At 53.1% G+C, this 11,782-nt stretch overlaps 3 protein-coding genes across 3 annotated transcripts; 1 reads left to right on the top strand and 2 right to left on the bottom strand.

The window, feature by feature from the left end:
* Positions 1-285: 285 nt before the first annotated feature.
* Positions 286-1,879, bottom strand: J4E88_009524 (uncharacterized protein; the record flags this gene model as incomplete). Its single annotated transcript, XM_049403123.1, has 3 exons — positions 286-612; positions 661-1,778; positions 1,825-1,879. 3 exons carry the CDS (start codon positions 1,877-1,879, stop codon positions 286-288), a joined length of 1,500 nt encoding a protein of 499 aa, XP_049251251.1.
* Positions 1,880-8,012: 6,133 nt separating this feature from the next.
* J4E88_009523 (uncharacterized protein) lies at positions 8,013-9,683 on the bottom strand (the record flags this gene model as incomplete). Its single annotated transcript, XM_049403122.1, has 1 exon — positions 8,013-9,683. The coding sequence occupies one exon, from the start codon at positions 9,681-9,683 to the stop codon at positions 8,013-8,015; it is 1,671 nt and encodes a 556-aa protein (XP_049251250.1).
* A 1,500-nt stretch (positions 9,684-11,183) lies between these two features.
* Positions 11,184-11,681, top strand: J4E88_009522 (uncharacterized protein; the record flags this gene model as incomplete). The annotated part of the gene is made up of 1 exon (XM_049403121.1): positions 11,184-11,681. One exon carries the CDS (start codon positions 11,184-11,186, stop codon positions 11,679-11,681), a length of 498 nt encoding a protein of 165 aa, XP_049251249.1.
* Positions 11,682-11,782: the final 101 nt, after the last annotated feature.

Raw genomic sequence — 11,782 nt, 5'->3', positions numbered from 1 at the left:
TCGTATGCGCAAGGCTACGCTGCAAGGGCACGCATATCATCTCTGCACGACGGTTACGGCGTTGAGACGTACTCTAACGATTGCCGCTTTGGGAGACTTGATGACCGTTCCACAGTGCTTACTGATGGTGACAAGCGTAGCAGCGGGTGCCAAGAAAGGAAATCTGCAAGAATAAATCAACTGCAGGACCCCAGTGACGCGTCCGCGGTTCGTAGTCAATCCCGACGAGAGTGAATCATCGTAGCCGACGGTGATTGGTTTGTTCTCGTATCCAGTATTGGCACCTCACGCAGGCACGGTCAACGTCTCGCCCGTGGTACCCCTCTTCTTGCTCACTGGCGAGCCTGTATAAACATGGCTATCGGTAACGGATCTCATCATGCCAGGACGTCGTTGTGTACTAGGCAAGTCGAACGGACTGGCATGGCCATGTGTGGATCCCGGGATCACAAATCTAGGTCTGCTACCAGGTGTGGCAACTGGGTCCGCAGGTATCTCGGGGGGCGGAGGTTCGGCCAGCGGGTCGGAGAGAAAGAGCGCCAGGAGCTTCTCGACGATGTCGCGCATTCGGTCGGGCGTGGCGTGTAGCGGTTTTTCGGACATGTGCTTTCTCTGTAACATCGTCAGCGAAGGTCTCAGATGGGGGCATATGCGTCTTACCAGTGCCAATTGTGCACCCTTGAAGGTTTGGTGGTATATCAGCTTGTACTCGTCGTCCTTCGCAGCCTCTTCAGCGGCTGCTTCTTCACTGCGCTGCTGACTCTCCTCGGCGCCAGCCAAGGAGGCGCGGCGAGACCTATTCTGTTTCCGCTGCTGCAAGCCATGCATGCGCATCGCTGCCATGACCACCTTGACCAGTGCGTCCTTGTTGCGCGACTCGGTTGTTGGCTCTTCGGGCTGTATGGGTACCGTAGCGACCTGCGACAGGTTCGATCGTCTCGCATGCGCGTCGGGTTGACCCTTTCGGCTGAGAGGTCTTGTATCGGAGGTTATGCTCGGCGATCGCGAGAGTGGACGTGAAGAAGGGCGGGCTAGATGGTCGGAAGCAGACGTTGGTCTGGAGTCGGAGAAAGACGAGGCTTTCAAATCGATAGAGAGCGACGACTTTCGGTGGCTGTATGCCTGCTGAGACTCGCTCACGCGGGCTGCTGCTGCTGAGACTGCTCTTCCACCCCTTCCTCGCGCCTTCTTGTTTGCGATGGTAGCCTCTTCGAATATGTCGCGGGTCCGTTTGGGTGATGTTGGGGGGTTATGGAAATCGTGCTGGGGCGGAAGGAACTGAGGGTCGGCATCGGCGGGGAAGTCGACGCTGGTAGCATGTAGGAGATCGGACGAAAGCGGCAGTGCGTGAACCCGAAGCTCAGGAAGTATCTCGGCGTGCGCATTGTCGATGTACGGAGACGAGGACGGTGGTGTGGGTAGCCCAGCCGTGGTAGAAGCGGCGACGGTGCCATAGAAGAGGATTTCAGTCACTCTGGGTTTTCGCCCTTCTTCCTCAACCCTTTGGACTTGTACAAGAAAACCAATTGGTGATTGTGATCGCGCGAGGTCCCACCATTCCTTCGCGGCAGTGTTGGGCGCGTGTGCCAGCGTAGGCTTGCTCAGCAGGACGGCCTCAAACCAAGTCTGAGTAGCTTCCTCTGTCGTCCATACGTCCAGACTGGGGCCGGCGGAAAGGTATAGTGGAATCTTGGCGGTATCGACCGTGGTGAGGAAGCGCAGAGACGTGGCGGGGAGGGCTGGAGAAGACGCGGCATTTTGCGACGCGAGACCGACGCCTGTGAGGATTAGCGACTAATTTTTCCGATAAGTGAGAGTGTATACCTTTAATAACATTGCCGTCGGGTAGCAGAATATCTCCGCTCCAGATATCCGTCATTGCGGATGTTCATGTAAGTGTTGGGGTCAGGTAACGCGGGATGCAACTCGCTATGACGCGCCATTCGCGCTAACAACACGCGAGGGCACGTGCAAGATGGCAAATTCCACCTTCATCGTGACCATTCTTCTACATGACAGGCTACACTCCTCGCATCTTTACGAAGGTTATTAAAATGCTTTGATATTTCCATACGCCATCTCCAAGCCACCGCCGAATTCTAACATTGTGTGGCGAGATGCCTCCATCGCGTCACCTTCGCACTACTCCAACATCCATCTCCACACACTCCACCCTCCACTCCCACTACTCTCCTTTCTCCACCTCTCCTTCCTGCCCAATGGCACAAACCCCTTCCCTTATCTGTTCCTTCATGCCCCTTACCATCTTATCTATCCACTGCACGCTTTCCCCGTCCACGTTGTCACGCACATTGCACTCCTTCTCGATCCGTCTTAGCACATCCCTCTCTCTTAGACATTCACCTAGATTAGCCTTTAGAGCAGCCATGTGATGACTGTGTCTGTGCGCTTGTACTACCCCTCCCTGCAGGGTCATATTAAGAGCGTGATTGCATGTCTGAAGGTCGTGGCTGTAAGCAATGAGGGCTTGGTCGTTTGTAAAGATCTCGATGGCGGTGAACGCGGCGATGATGGGGAGGCTGGATAAGAGGAGCCGGTTGAGTTCGAAGTGGTGGGGGATGAAGAGTGTGATCAAGACGGTAAGAGTTATGAGTCCGGCTATTACGAGTCGTAGTGACATGATGAGGTGGTTTTTGTTGCGTGATGGGGTTTCTTCCCTTCTTGTTCTTCTGTTGATATAGACACACTTGTGAATTTGGGTTTGCTACACTAATTCCAAACCGCAGAGACCAAAGCGCACAATTCATTGTTACAGCTTTCTAGAACGGTTTCCGCCTCACCAGGACATTCTTTGCATCTCCACACTTCCCCAACATTCAAATCATCCTCTACTTCTCTTCATGCTTCCCTGACTCCTCTCTCTTCTCGGCTCTCCTCTTCTTCTCAGCAGACAAAATCGAGTCCTTCATCTGTCCAAGGATTGTATCTATCATCTTCCCTCTCCACTCACCGTCATCGTCTCCCCCGTGCTCTTCAACATGCACCCGCCAAGCATCATCGAACCACCCCAGCATACTCTTCTCCGTCTGACATTCGCTTAGCTCAGCTCTCAACACTGGCACTCCTTTCATAGGATGATTGTCTTCTAGTAGTGCGTACTGTTGCGTGACGTTTTGGATATCGTTCTCGCACGCGTGAATGCTGTGACTGCATGCTTGTAGGGCTTGGTCGCTTGTGTGGAGGGCTTGATTGCTTGTGTGCAGGGCTTGATTGCTTGTGCGGAGTTGGTAGGCTGCGATCACAGCGAGGACGGATATGCTTAGCGAGAGGAACCTGGCCCATTTCGGGTACAATACGATGATTAGCGGGGAGTGGACAATGATGCGGACGAACCAGACGGAGGAGTAGGTTGCAAGGATTATTAGTCCTATGGTGGTGTACGATGACATGATGGGATGGGGTCTACGTTGCGCGATGGTGATCTGATCCGTACGTTCTGATGATGTAGCTATGTTCGATGAGATTGGGTTTGCTGCCTGCACTCATCAAGCCGGAGAGGTCAAAGAGCGCATCAAATCACCCCAGTATTCCAGAAGTATTTTCGCGTTACCAGAACCTTCTTTTCTTTGAAACGTGTAGAACAGGAATGGAGTTCACTCAGCCTCATCTGATTCTGATCGCATCTCTCCATCATTCCTCTCCCGTCCCTCTTTAGCCTCTTCTTCCCCTTCCCCTCCTTCTTTTACCTCCTCCCCCTTCCGCCTCCTAACCCCCCGAATCTCCTCCTCCACACGCTCCGCCAAGCAATCCATCACCACCTTTACCAATTCAGAGTCGTCTTCGTAGTCTCTGAATCGGGCCCACCGACTCTCATCAATGCTCTCTTTGAGGCGGGTCTCTAGTTCACGATTACGCCGTACAAGGACATCGAGATTGTGTTTGCATGTTTCGAGAGCCGGGTCGCTTTTGTATGACCGGAAGTCATCGCATCGGGCGAGCGTACACGCGGTACCGAATATAAACCGCGCTGCTTCCGGAACATGTTCACTAAAGAGGGCGTAGCAGTAGATTGCCAAGATGGTGAATTTGAAGATGATGGACATTATGGCTGGATGCGGTATGCTGTAGGTAGTATTAATAAGTCTGTGGCGATCATGTTAATATATCCACAACTTACCTAGGTGATTCGTTGCGCTTGCTATCTCCTTTGATCAAGTAGACGAGATGTAAAGCGTGATAGCTAACGCCAGTAATCCGAGTTTGACGATTGTATCTTTCTACTTCTTCTCAGAAGCACTTCAGAGTTGCTAGCAGTTTCTCTGCTTTCGAAAGTAGTCCTTGCAGAGCACAGGCCACAAGGTACGTGCAGCCAAATGACGTCGTGGGATTACACATGTACGTTAGGCTTTTAACATGTTGATATAGTACAAAAGGCTAAGCAAGGCACGCATTCACGGAAGTAGTAAACCGCGTTATCCACCGGGACGTTGTACACCATTCGACTATCTAGCCAAATTATTCTGCCTTATCCATTCTCCAGTATTCTGCCCTAGGTTCTTTTCATTCCTCATGCTTCATCAACCATCCACACGCGACCATTCCCCCGGCCCCCTTCATCTCACAACCAACGCATCCATGGCAGTCTAATGTTTTCTCCGCCCACCGCCTTCACAACAGCAACGACAAAGAAGTGACCCACAATGCACACCGGGACGCCCCATCCCACGATAACGCGCAGGTCATGCTGGAGGCGGTGTATAGTCTGCTCGTAGGTACGGCCGTTCAAGATGGCTTCTACAACGGTATGGAAAAGCATGCACAGAGCGCATAAGAAGAAGGACCACAGGAACTGAGCGAATGTGTCTGACATGTCGGGAAATGGCTTTGATGTGCTTGAGTACGTGGATGAATGTGTTGGTTGGTACTTGGCTTCGACGGGAGAGGAGGAGATGGATGATGCCGACGGTTGGACGGTGGTACGATGGTATATGACGATATCGTTCGAAAGATTGCTATCTTCTGATTACTGTCATTTGCAAACACCTTCGCTTTGAGCAATTCGTATTGCAGATACCTTTGGGGAGCAATCAGGGACCGCGTTGTTGCACCAAAAAACGACTATAGCTAGCGAGATAACCTTGATCTCTTGTTCTCGTCAAAGAATAATGCTCAAACTGGGAAGTCGAATGATTGCTGGGCTGTACAGCGATGAACATGAACAAGATCTTCCAGCACTGCGAAAGAGACGTCGACAAACCCCTTCCTCTGTTGTCGCATTCATAAAGACCGTATCATATGAACATTTCATCTTCATCTTAACTATTACCACGAACAGTCATCCATTCATCCACCCATCCATCCAACTACTCCCTTTCCCTAACCAACCCAGGAACCGTCCAACTACCCATCCAGCCACCAAGGACATGATGCCGACCACACCCCTCCTGTGGCCGCTCCTCCAAACCATCGTCCTCCTCTGGCTCCTCTTCATCTTCGTGATGCTCGCCTCTCTTTACGAAAAAGCTATTCTAGAACGTGATGCATATTGGGTCATCGCTGTTGTTGCATCTGCTCTCGCTATCTGCGTTTATGTAGGTGACTTATCGGAAGACACGGAGCTACGGCACCAGTTGGCGTGGTCGGATAGGGAAATCACGAGATGTCATCACAAGTATGAGAATGGGATTAGGTGTAGGATGTGCGAAGAAGAGCGGCGGAAGCTACCTAGGTAATGGAAGTTCAATAGGAGCATAAGGAGAAGTATCACAGGGACTGAATGTTTGTGTTGAACATGTAGAATGAGCTTTTGATATGCTCGGTAAGTAGAGAATCAAGGTGGGCGGTTATGTGGCTTCGTAGTGACGGTCGCGTTTAGGACTGACGACCAAGAACACGTTTGTGTGAACACGGCGTCAATCCGACGCTTGCTGCAACTCGTTTCCAGTTGCGATGCATTAGGTAGTTTCCACCTGGTAACTACTTTTCGGAAGCAAACTACCATGCATATCCGCCTTGTCAGACATTGTGGTTCTCAAGAAAACAACATCTCCTTGTTCCCATCAAAGATATCCGCTCAAAGTTGACACTCTACAAACGCCGGAACGGCTCACAACCGCTTCGCGGGTATCCTACGACACCGCCAACAATGACTTAGCAAACTTTGCATCACTGTCGCATGCATTAAAAGGCGTAGTTCGTGAGCGCCCGGCCTAATACCACAATCATCACGACCGCCCGTCTCCACAGCCCGGGCTATTCAATCTCGCCTACCTGGGTACCTAGGTATCTAAACTCTTCCGCAACCCCAACCAAAACACGATACAAAATGACAACCACCCAACTCTTCCATCTATTCCTCGATTATGCCGTACTTGCCTCTCTATTCGTCTACTTCTTCGCATTCATCTACCTCTATCGGCTGCGGGACGAGGGGCCGAATCAGGGTGCGCTCAATGGCACCTGTGTCATGGCGATCACCATCTACACCTTTGCTCACGGGATGCTAGAAGTAGGAAAACTGCGCGTTCAGTTAGCTGAGAGGGAGGAGATGTTGCTGAGTTGTGAGATGGGATATTGGGGCCTTTGGATGCGAGTGTTGAGGGCGATCTGGGGTACGTGAAGGCGATGAGGGGCGTCGCACAAGCAGGAGAGAGTGTAACGCATGTTCGCATTCTTGCTGAGAGGAAGGCATCTAGTACAAAGTAACTTTGACATCTTTCGCGCGTTCGGTCTGAACTCTTCCTGTTATCTCTCTAACCCTCTCGAACAACCACCGCTTCTTCTCCACACCCCTTCGTACACATTTGTAAACCGTCTTCGTGATCCGCCATTCAACCCTCCCCCGAACGCTCGCCCACTATCTCTGCTACCTCCACCTCCCCAATATGCCCTCTACCTCAAGCCGATCCCGCATCTCCGCTATCATGACCACATTCCTACCGACGACATACAGGAGAAATGTGATACCAACATTAGCCGCAACGACTTTGATAGCGTGTCTGCGCTTCCTAGCAGTGTTGAGGTACTTGTAGAAGATCTTGCGGAAGATCAAGGCGAGCAAAATGGTTGCGATGAGTGGAGGAAGTTGTTGGCAGAAGTGATAGTAGGATGACATTTTGTACTCGACTTGGTTAATATTAAGAGAACTGTTTTCAGGGTCGTGTGTTAATCCTCAATGCCGTGTCGATCGGATGTGCAGGATGAAGATACCCGGTGAGGCGCTTGCTTTTGTAGCTGTCACTTATTAGTATCGCTTGCTCACCGTAAGGGTAAATCATTGTTTGAGATTGTCTCGACATGTCGCAAAGCCGGCCGGCCATGTATGAGTCGAGAAGCGGCAAGAGGTAAGACATCGCTCATCCCACACACGCCCCCTCCCCCCAGCTACTCATCCTCATGAATCCATCTCCCCAAGATCCCCATCCCCCTCTCCGGCGGCATCGTCGCCATCGCCATACACATGTTCAAAGCCCTGTACACCTCCCTAAGCTCGTCCCGCAACATTCTCACATCCCAAAGACCCTTCACAACAACGAACAAGATGAGGCCGTATATAAAGGGGCACCAGACGGCTCTGGGCTTCACACGGCGCTTGCAGCAGTCGCTGATAAGGGCCCTGCAGTAGCGACAGAAGACCGAGGTGAGGACGAGTGTAACGAAGATGGTGATGGTGTCTGTAGACAACTGGGCTGTTACTGCGTGGAGTATTCTCTGCAGGAGGGGCTGATCTGGTGGGGGCGGGGGATTGTATTCCATGAGGAGAGGGCCTCGTCCGGGGGGTAGGTATTGAGCTGAGGTAAACTCGTCGGAGTAGTTGTAGTCGGTAGCCATGGTCGTTCGTATTGGTGCTGGCAGTGACAAGTGAGATGATAAAGGTGCCTGAGTATGCTGAGGTGAAAACTATTATGCGGCGGAGTTTGCTTGAGAGCAACCGAAGTTGTGTGAGAGCTTGTCTTGGACTGCATTGGAGTGCTTGAGAAAGGTAATTTTCTTCTGCGGAAGAAAGTGCGAGAAAGGTGTACGAGACACGTCTCGGATAGTCCATCAAACTCCTACCTCCGCAACCTAACCTTCCCCTTACTCAGCGCATTCAAATGATACTGACACCCCATCCCCAGCGGCCTCCCCTCCCACTCCCCCCTCCAAAACCTATCCACAACACCCAACTGCGGATCACCGCGATCATAAAGCGTCGTCTCCTTCATCAAATCCCAATGCTCGGCCTTCTTCCACCTCAGCAACATAGGCTTCAGCAGCCTCCCCGTGATATTCTTATTCCGACACGTCGTCGCAAAGTCTTCAATCTGGCCGTCGAACCACTCGAGCGACGGATCGGCAGGCTGCCAGACGGACATGGATTCTAAAGCTGGCCAGAAGTCGAGGAGGGAGAGGGAGGCTTGGAACATGTAGGATACGTCCATGCGGGCGTTCATTAGGCACTGTGCTTCCTGTTTTGACTCTTCGAATGTGAGGCCGTTGGGTAGGATGGAGGAGTCGAAGGGGAAGGGGAGTTGGGCGTGCGAGAGATCGGGGCGTAGCGTGAGGTGGCGTAGGTTTGGCGGGAATAGGGGATAAATATCCTTGGTGATGGAGAAGTCGACGTCGCCAGTGAGGAAAGGGAAGGCGACTTCAAGGGTATGTAGTTCGGTGAAGTCGGTGAGATCAAGAAAGCCGCAGAGTCTATCGCCGATGCGGGGTTGGGCGAAGAAGAAGGCGTCTGGGTCGGAGTATTCCGCGGTGAGGACTAGGACTTCCAAAGTGGATTGCAGGGGCCTGAGGTGCTCGTTCCAGGCATCTACCATAAGCAGATCTCCTCGCTGGGTAGTCTGTGCCTGGGCGTTGAAGTAGGAATCGTACGTAAGAGAACGTAGCTTTGGCGTGCATTGGAACAAAGACTTTAGACCCCGGTTAAAGGCACCCGAGTGTCGGAAGACCAACGTAGTGATGTTAGTAGCTGTGGGAAAAGCTATCAGTGAGTGCGATATAGCCACGCCATGTGCATGCGACTGCCCGCCAAGGTTGAACAACTCGAGTTTCTCAATGCCCGGGATGTTCAGGAAGTGGCCGATTGGATTGCGGTTGTTGTCTCCTGGATACCAAACCCCGGTCTTGCGGTCAACCATGAGGGATACTTCTTTGATAGATGAGAGGCGATCAAGAAGAACTTGCGATGGATAGCGCCGGTTCCAAAGAGTTCCGGGGTCGAGATTGCGAAGAACATTGTGGAGGTGGTCGAAGGTGGCCTGCTTGTAATCTGCTACGTCGAGTCGACGGAGTTTTGGAAGGACGAGAAGGGCGAGCGCTGCGTAGGCAGAGTACTCGCGCATGTAGATGGCGTCTCTTAGATAGTCTCCCGCAGCCACCAACGTCTCATCACTCAGCGCAACCATGGCTTTTCGAAACATTTGTTTATCGTCAAAGGTCTTGTCCGGGGCCAGCCACCGCTGACCCTGCTTGACATCTTCGCTTGGTGATAGTCCCAGGCGGACTGACTCGACATTGTTAGCTTTGCGGCTGTCGCTGATGATATTTAGGCAGAAGCGATCGATCCTGGGGAGTTTGTTGCCAGGTGGTATGAAGAGATCAACATGGCGGTACAGGAACGGTATGGCTAGATCGGAAAGACTTTTGTTGACTCGGCAAACAGCGTATATATCGTGTTGAGCGAGATAGGATACGATGTACTCCACGAGCTCGGTGGGGAGGAGAGAGAATGTCGCCATAACAATAGCGATGTATTGGGAAGATGTCGTACGGTGACTGAAGGCTCTAAACGGCTACACAAGATTCAAAGAAAGCAGTCGTAAGAAGTCAGTTGGAAGAGGGTGTTGGTGATAGTTGCGCCACGCAAAGGGTTGCCTAATAGAGGGGACGTGAGGCCCGTGCACAAGGCTGACGGGGCTGATTGGTTGCCTTGAGAGCACATGGCAGAAGCAGTTGGATTGCCATGACGCTCGTGTACAGCGAGATGGTTCTGAGAGGCTGATGAGTATCCATCGTGCAGCGATATGCCGCTATGCTCGACCTGTCTGCCGGTTGTGATCAGAGAGAGTCTACACATGGCTACGTCACAAGCGGCTCTACAACACGTGACCATGCTATGCCGATCATATGCGTTCGCATATGTCAATGAATGTGTGTGAGCACCGGCGCCATGAAGAGTGCCGTGTCACTCTTTATGTGATATCCAGATCTGGGGAAGACGGGCTAATTCTCGGACTACCCCGCGTTTTGGTGGATATGGATAGACATGACGAGGGTTAGCTCAACCGTCGTGCGTCGTATGAGCTGCGAGGTGTTGCAAAGCGCAGGTTCCTCGTGGGTGTTCCGGGCTATCGGAACCACTCGGAGCTCTTCACACCTCCAAGAGCATGCGGCAGGTAATAGCCGGCGACACAACAGGGCATCGCGATCGCATATCGAGCATGGCGGTCCACTACTGGGCGTTACTTGATGGTGCACGATGATTTGCCTCGATAAGGCCAAGCGGGATAACGGCATGCGAACGAGTTCTGGAGATGTGCGTGGTTGGCGGCGTAGGTGGCCGTTGCGATGTGGGCGGCCATTCAGCGGGTGTGGATCTGTCAGAGCTGCACACCATGGCGAAGCGAGACCCAGAGCAACAGGCCAAACAGCGCATCGTGGGTGAATTCGATGGCTCCGCTATCTTGGAATGGTGGTTGTTAGTAGGGTAGGTACTGGGGATGGCCTCGGACGAGGTTCGGGAGGCGCACTGGCAGCTCGTCAGGTGCGTCGTGGGTTCCGACATGTTCCTCTCCAGCAACGGTCCGATGCGCCAAACCTGCCAAACCTCCTTCCCCCCGCCATCTCCCCCAGTCTCCTATAAACCGCGTCGCCGCCTACCCCGCTGACATCAACGGCACCGCATACCCTCACATATAGACGCGTAGACGCCCACCCCAGCTGCAGCTCGCCTACGTCACACGCACATTTGCGCCGATAATCGCCAACCATCACCAACCATCACTCACGACCCGCCCTTAGTGCATGGAATAGAAAACGTCGCAGAGCCCGAGCTTAACGGCGCAGTCGAAGCGCCGCCTGTGCTGTTGTTATTTGGTCGCTGCACGAAACGCCGTTGCGGAGCCGCCAACACACCACACACCTCTACACCGCCGCTAGTATTCGACGTTTATAGACGCCATCTTATGCCCCAGAGCCACCAGCGACCCTCACCAGATCAGACATCCACCACCACCACCATGACCACCAACCGCCCCTTCTTCGGCGGCTTCCTCGCCGCCTTCCGCGCGCAACAGCCCAGCCTCCAGAAGACCACGGCCTCCCAAGCAGCGTCTGTGGCCTCGTACTCGCAAAACACCACCTCACAACAGAACAACACCGTCGACACAACAGCCGCGTCGTCACGGACCATCACCACAAAGACGCGCTCCCCATCGCCTGGTGCGACAACCGTGTCCGTCCAGGCGACTGGCCACTTCCAACCCACGCGACAACACACCGCCCCCTACAACCGCTCCACATCACCCAAAGCCCAAGCCTTCCCAATACCAGGCGCGTCGCGTCGAGGCAGGCGGGGCTCCGACAGCTCGTCCGAAGGCTTCCACGAAGCCATGGGCGCCGAGAAGTGGTACATTGGCGGGCGAACAGCGACGGGCGAGGAGAAGTTCTACAAGCTGGGCATGGTGAAGCGACACAGAAGCGCCGACCGCCTGAGTCTAGACAAGCTCAGCATATGAGCTGGGAGAGGGTTACTTTGCTTGAAAAGCGCAACTGCATCATCGGCGTTCAGGACACGAGATCTCACTGCAAGATCCACGTTTGGGTTATCTAGAATCTT

The sequence above is a fragment of the Alternaria novae-zelandiae genome (assembly GCF_023758075.1).
Source record: "Alternaria novae-zelandiae strain BMP 2774 chromosome Unknown scaffold_24, whole genome shotgun sequence".
NCBI classification, from domain to species: domain Eukaryota; kingdom Fungi; phylum Ascomycota; class Dothideomycetes; order Pleosporales; family Pleosporaceae; genus Alternaria; species Alternaria novae-zelandiae.
The sequence above is the reverse complement of the archived record's forward strand: the minus strand, read 5'-3'. Positions and strand labels throughout refer to the sequence as shown.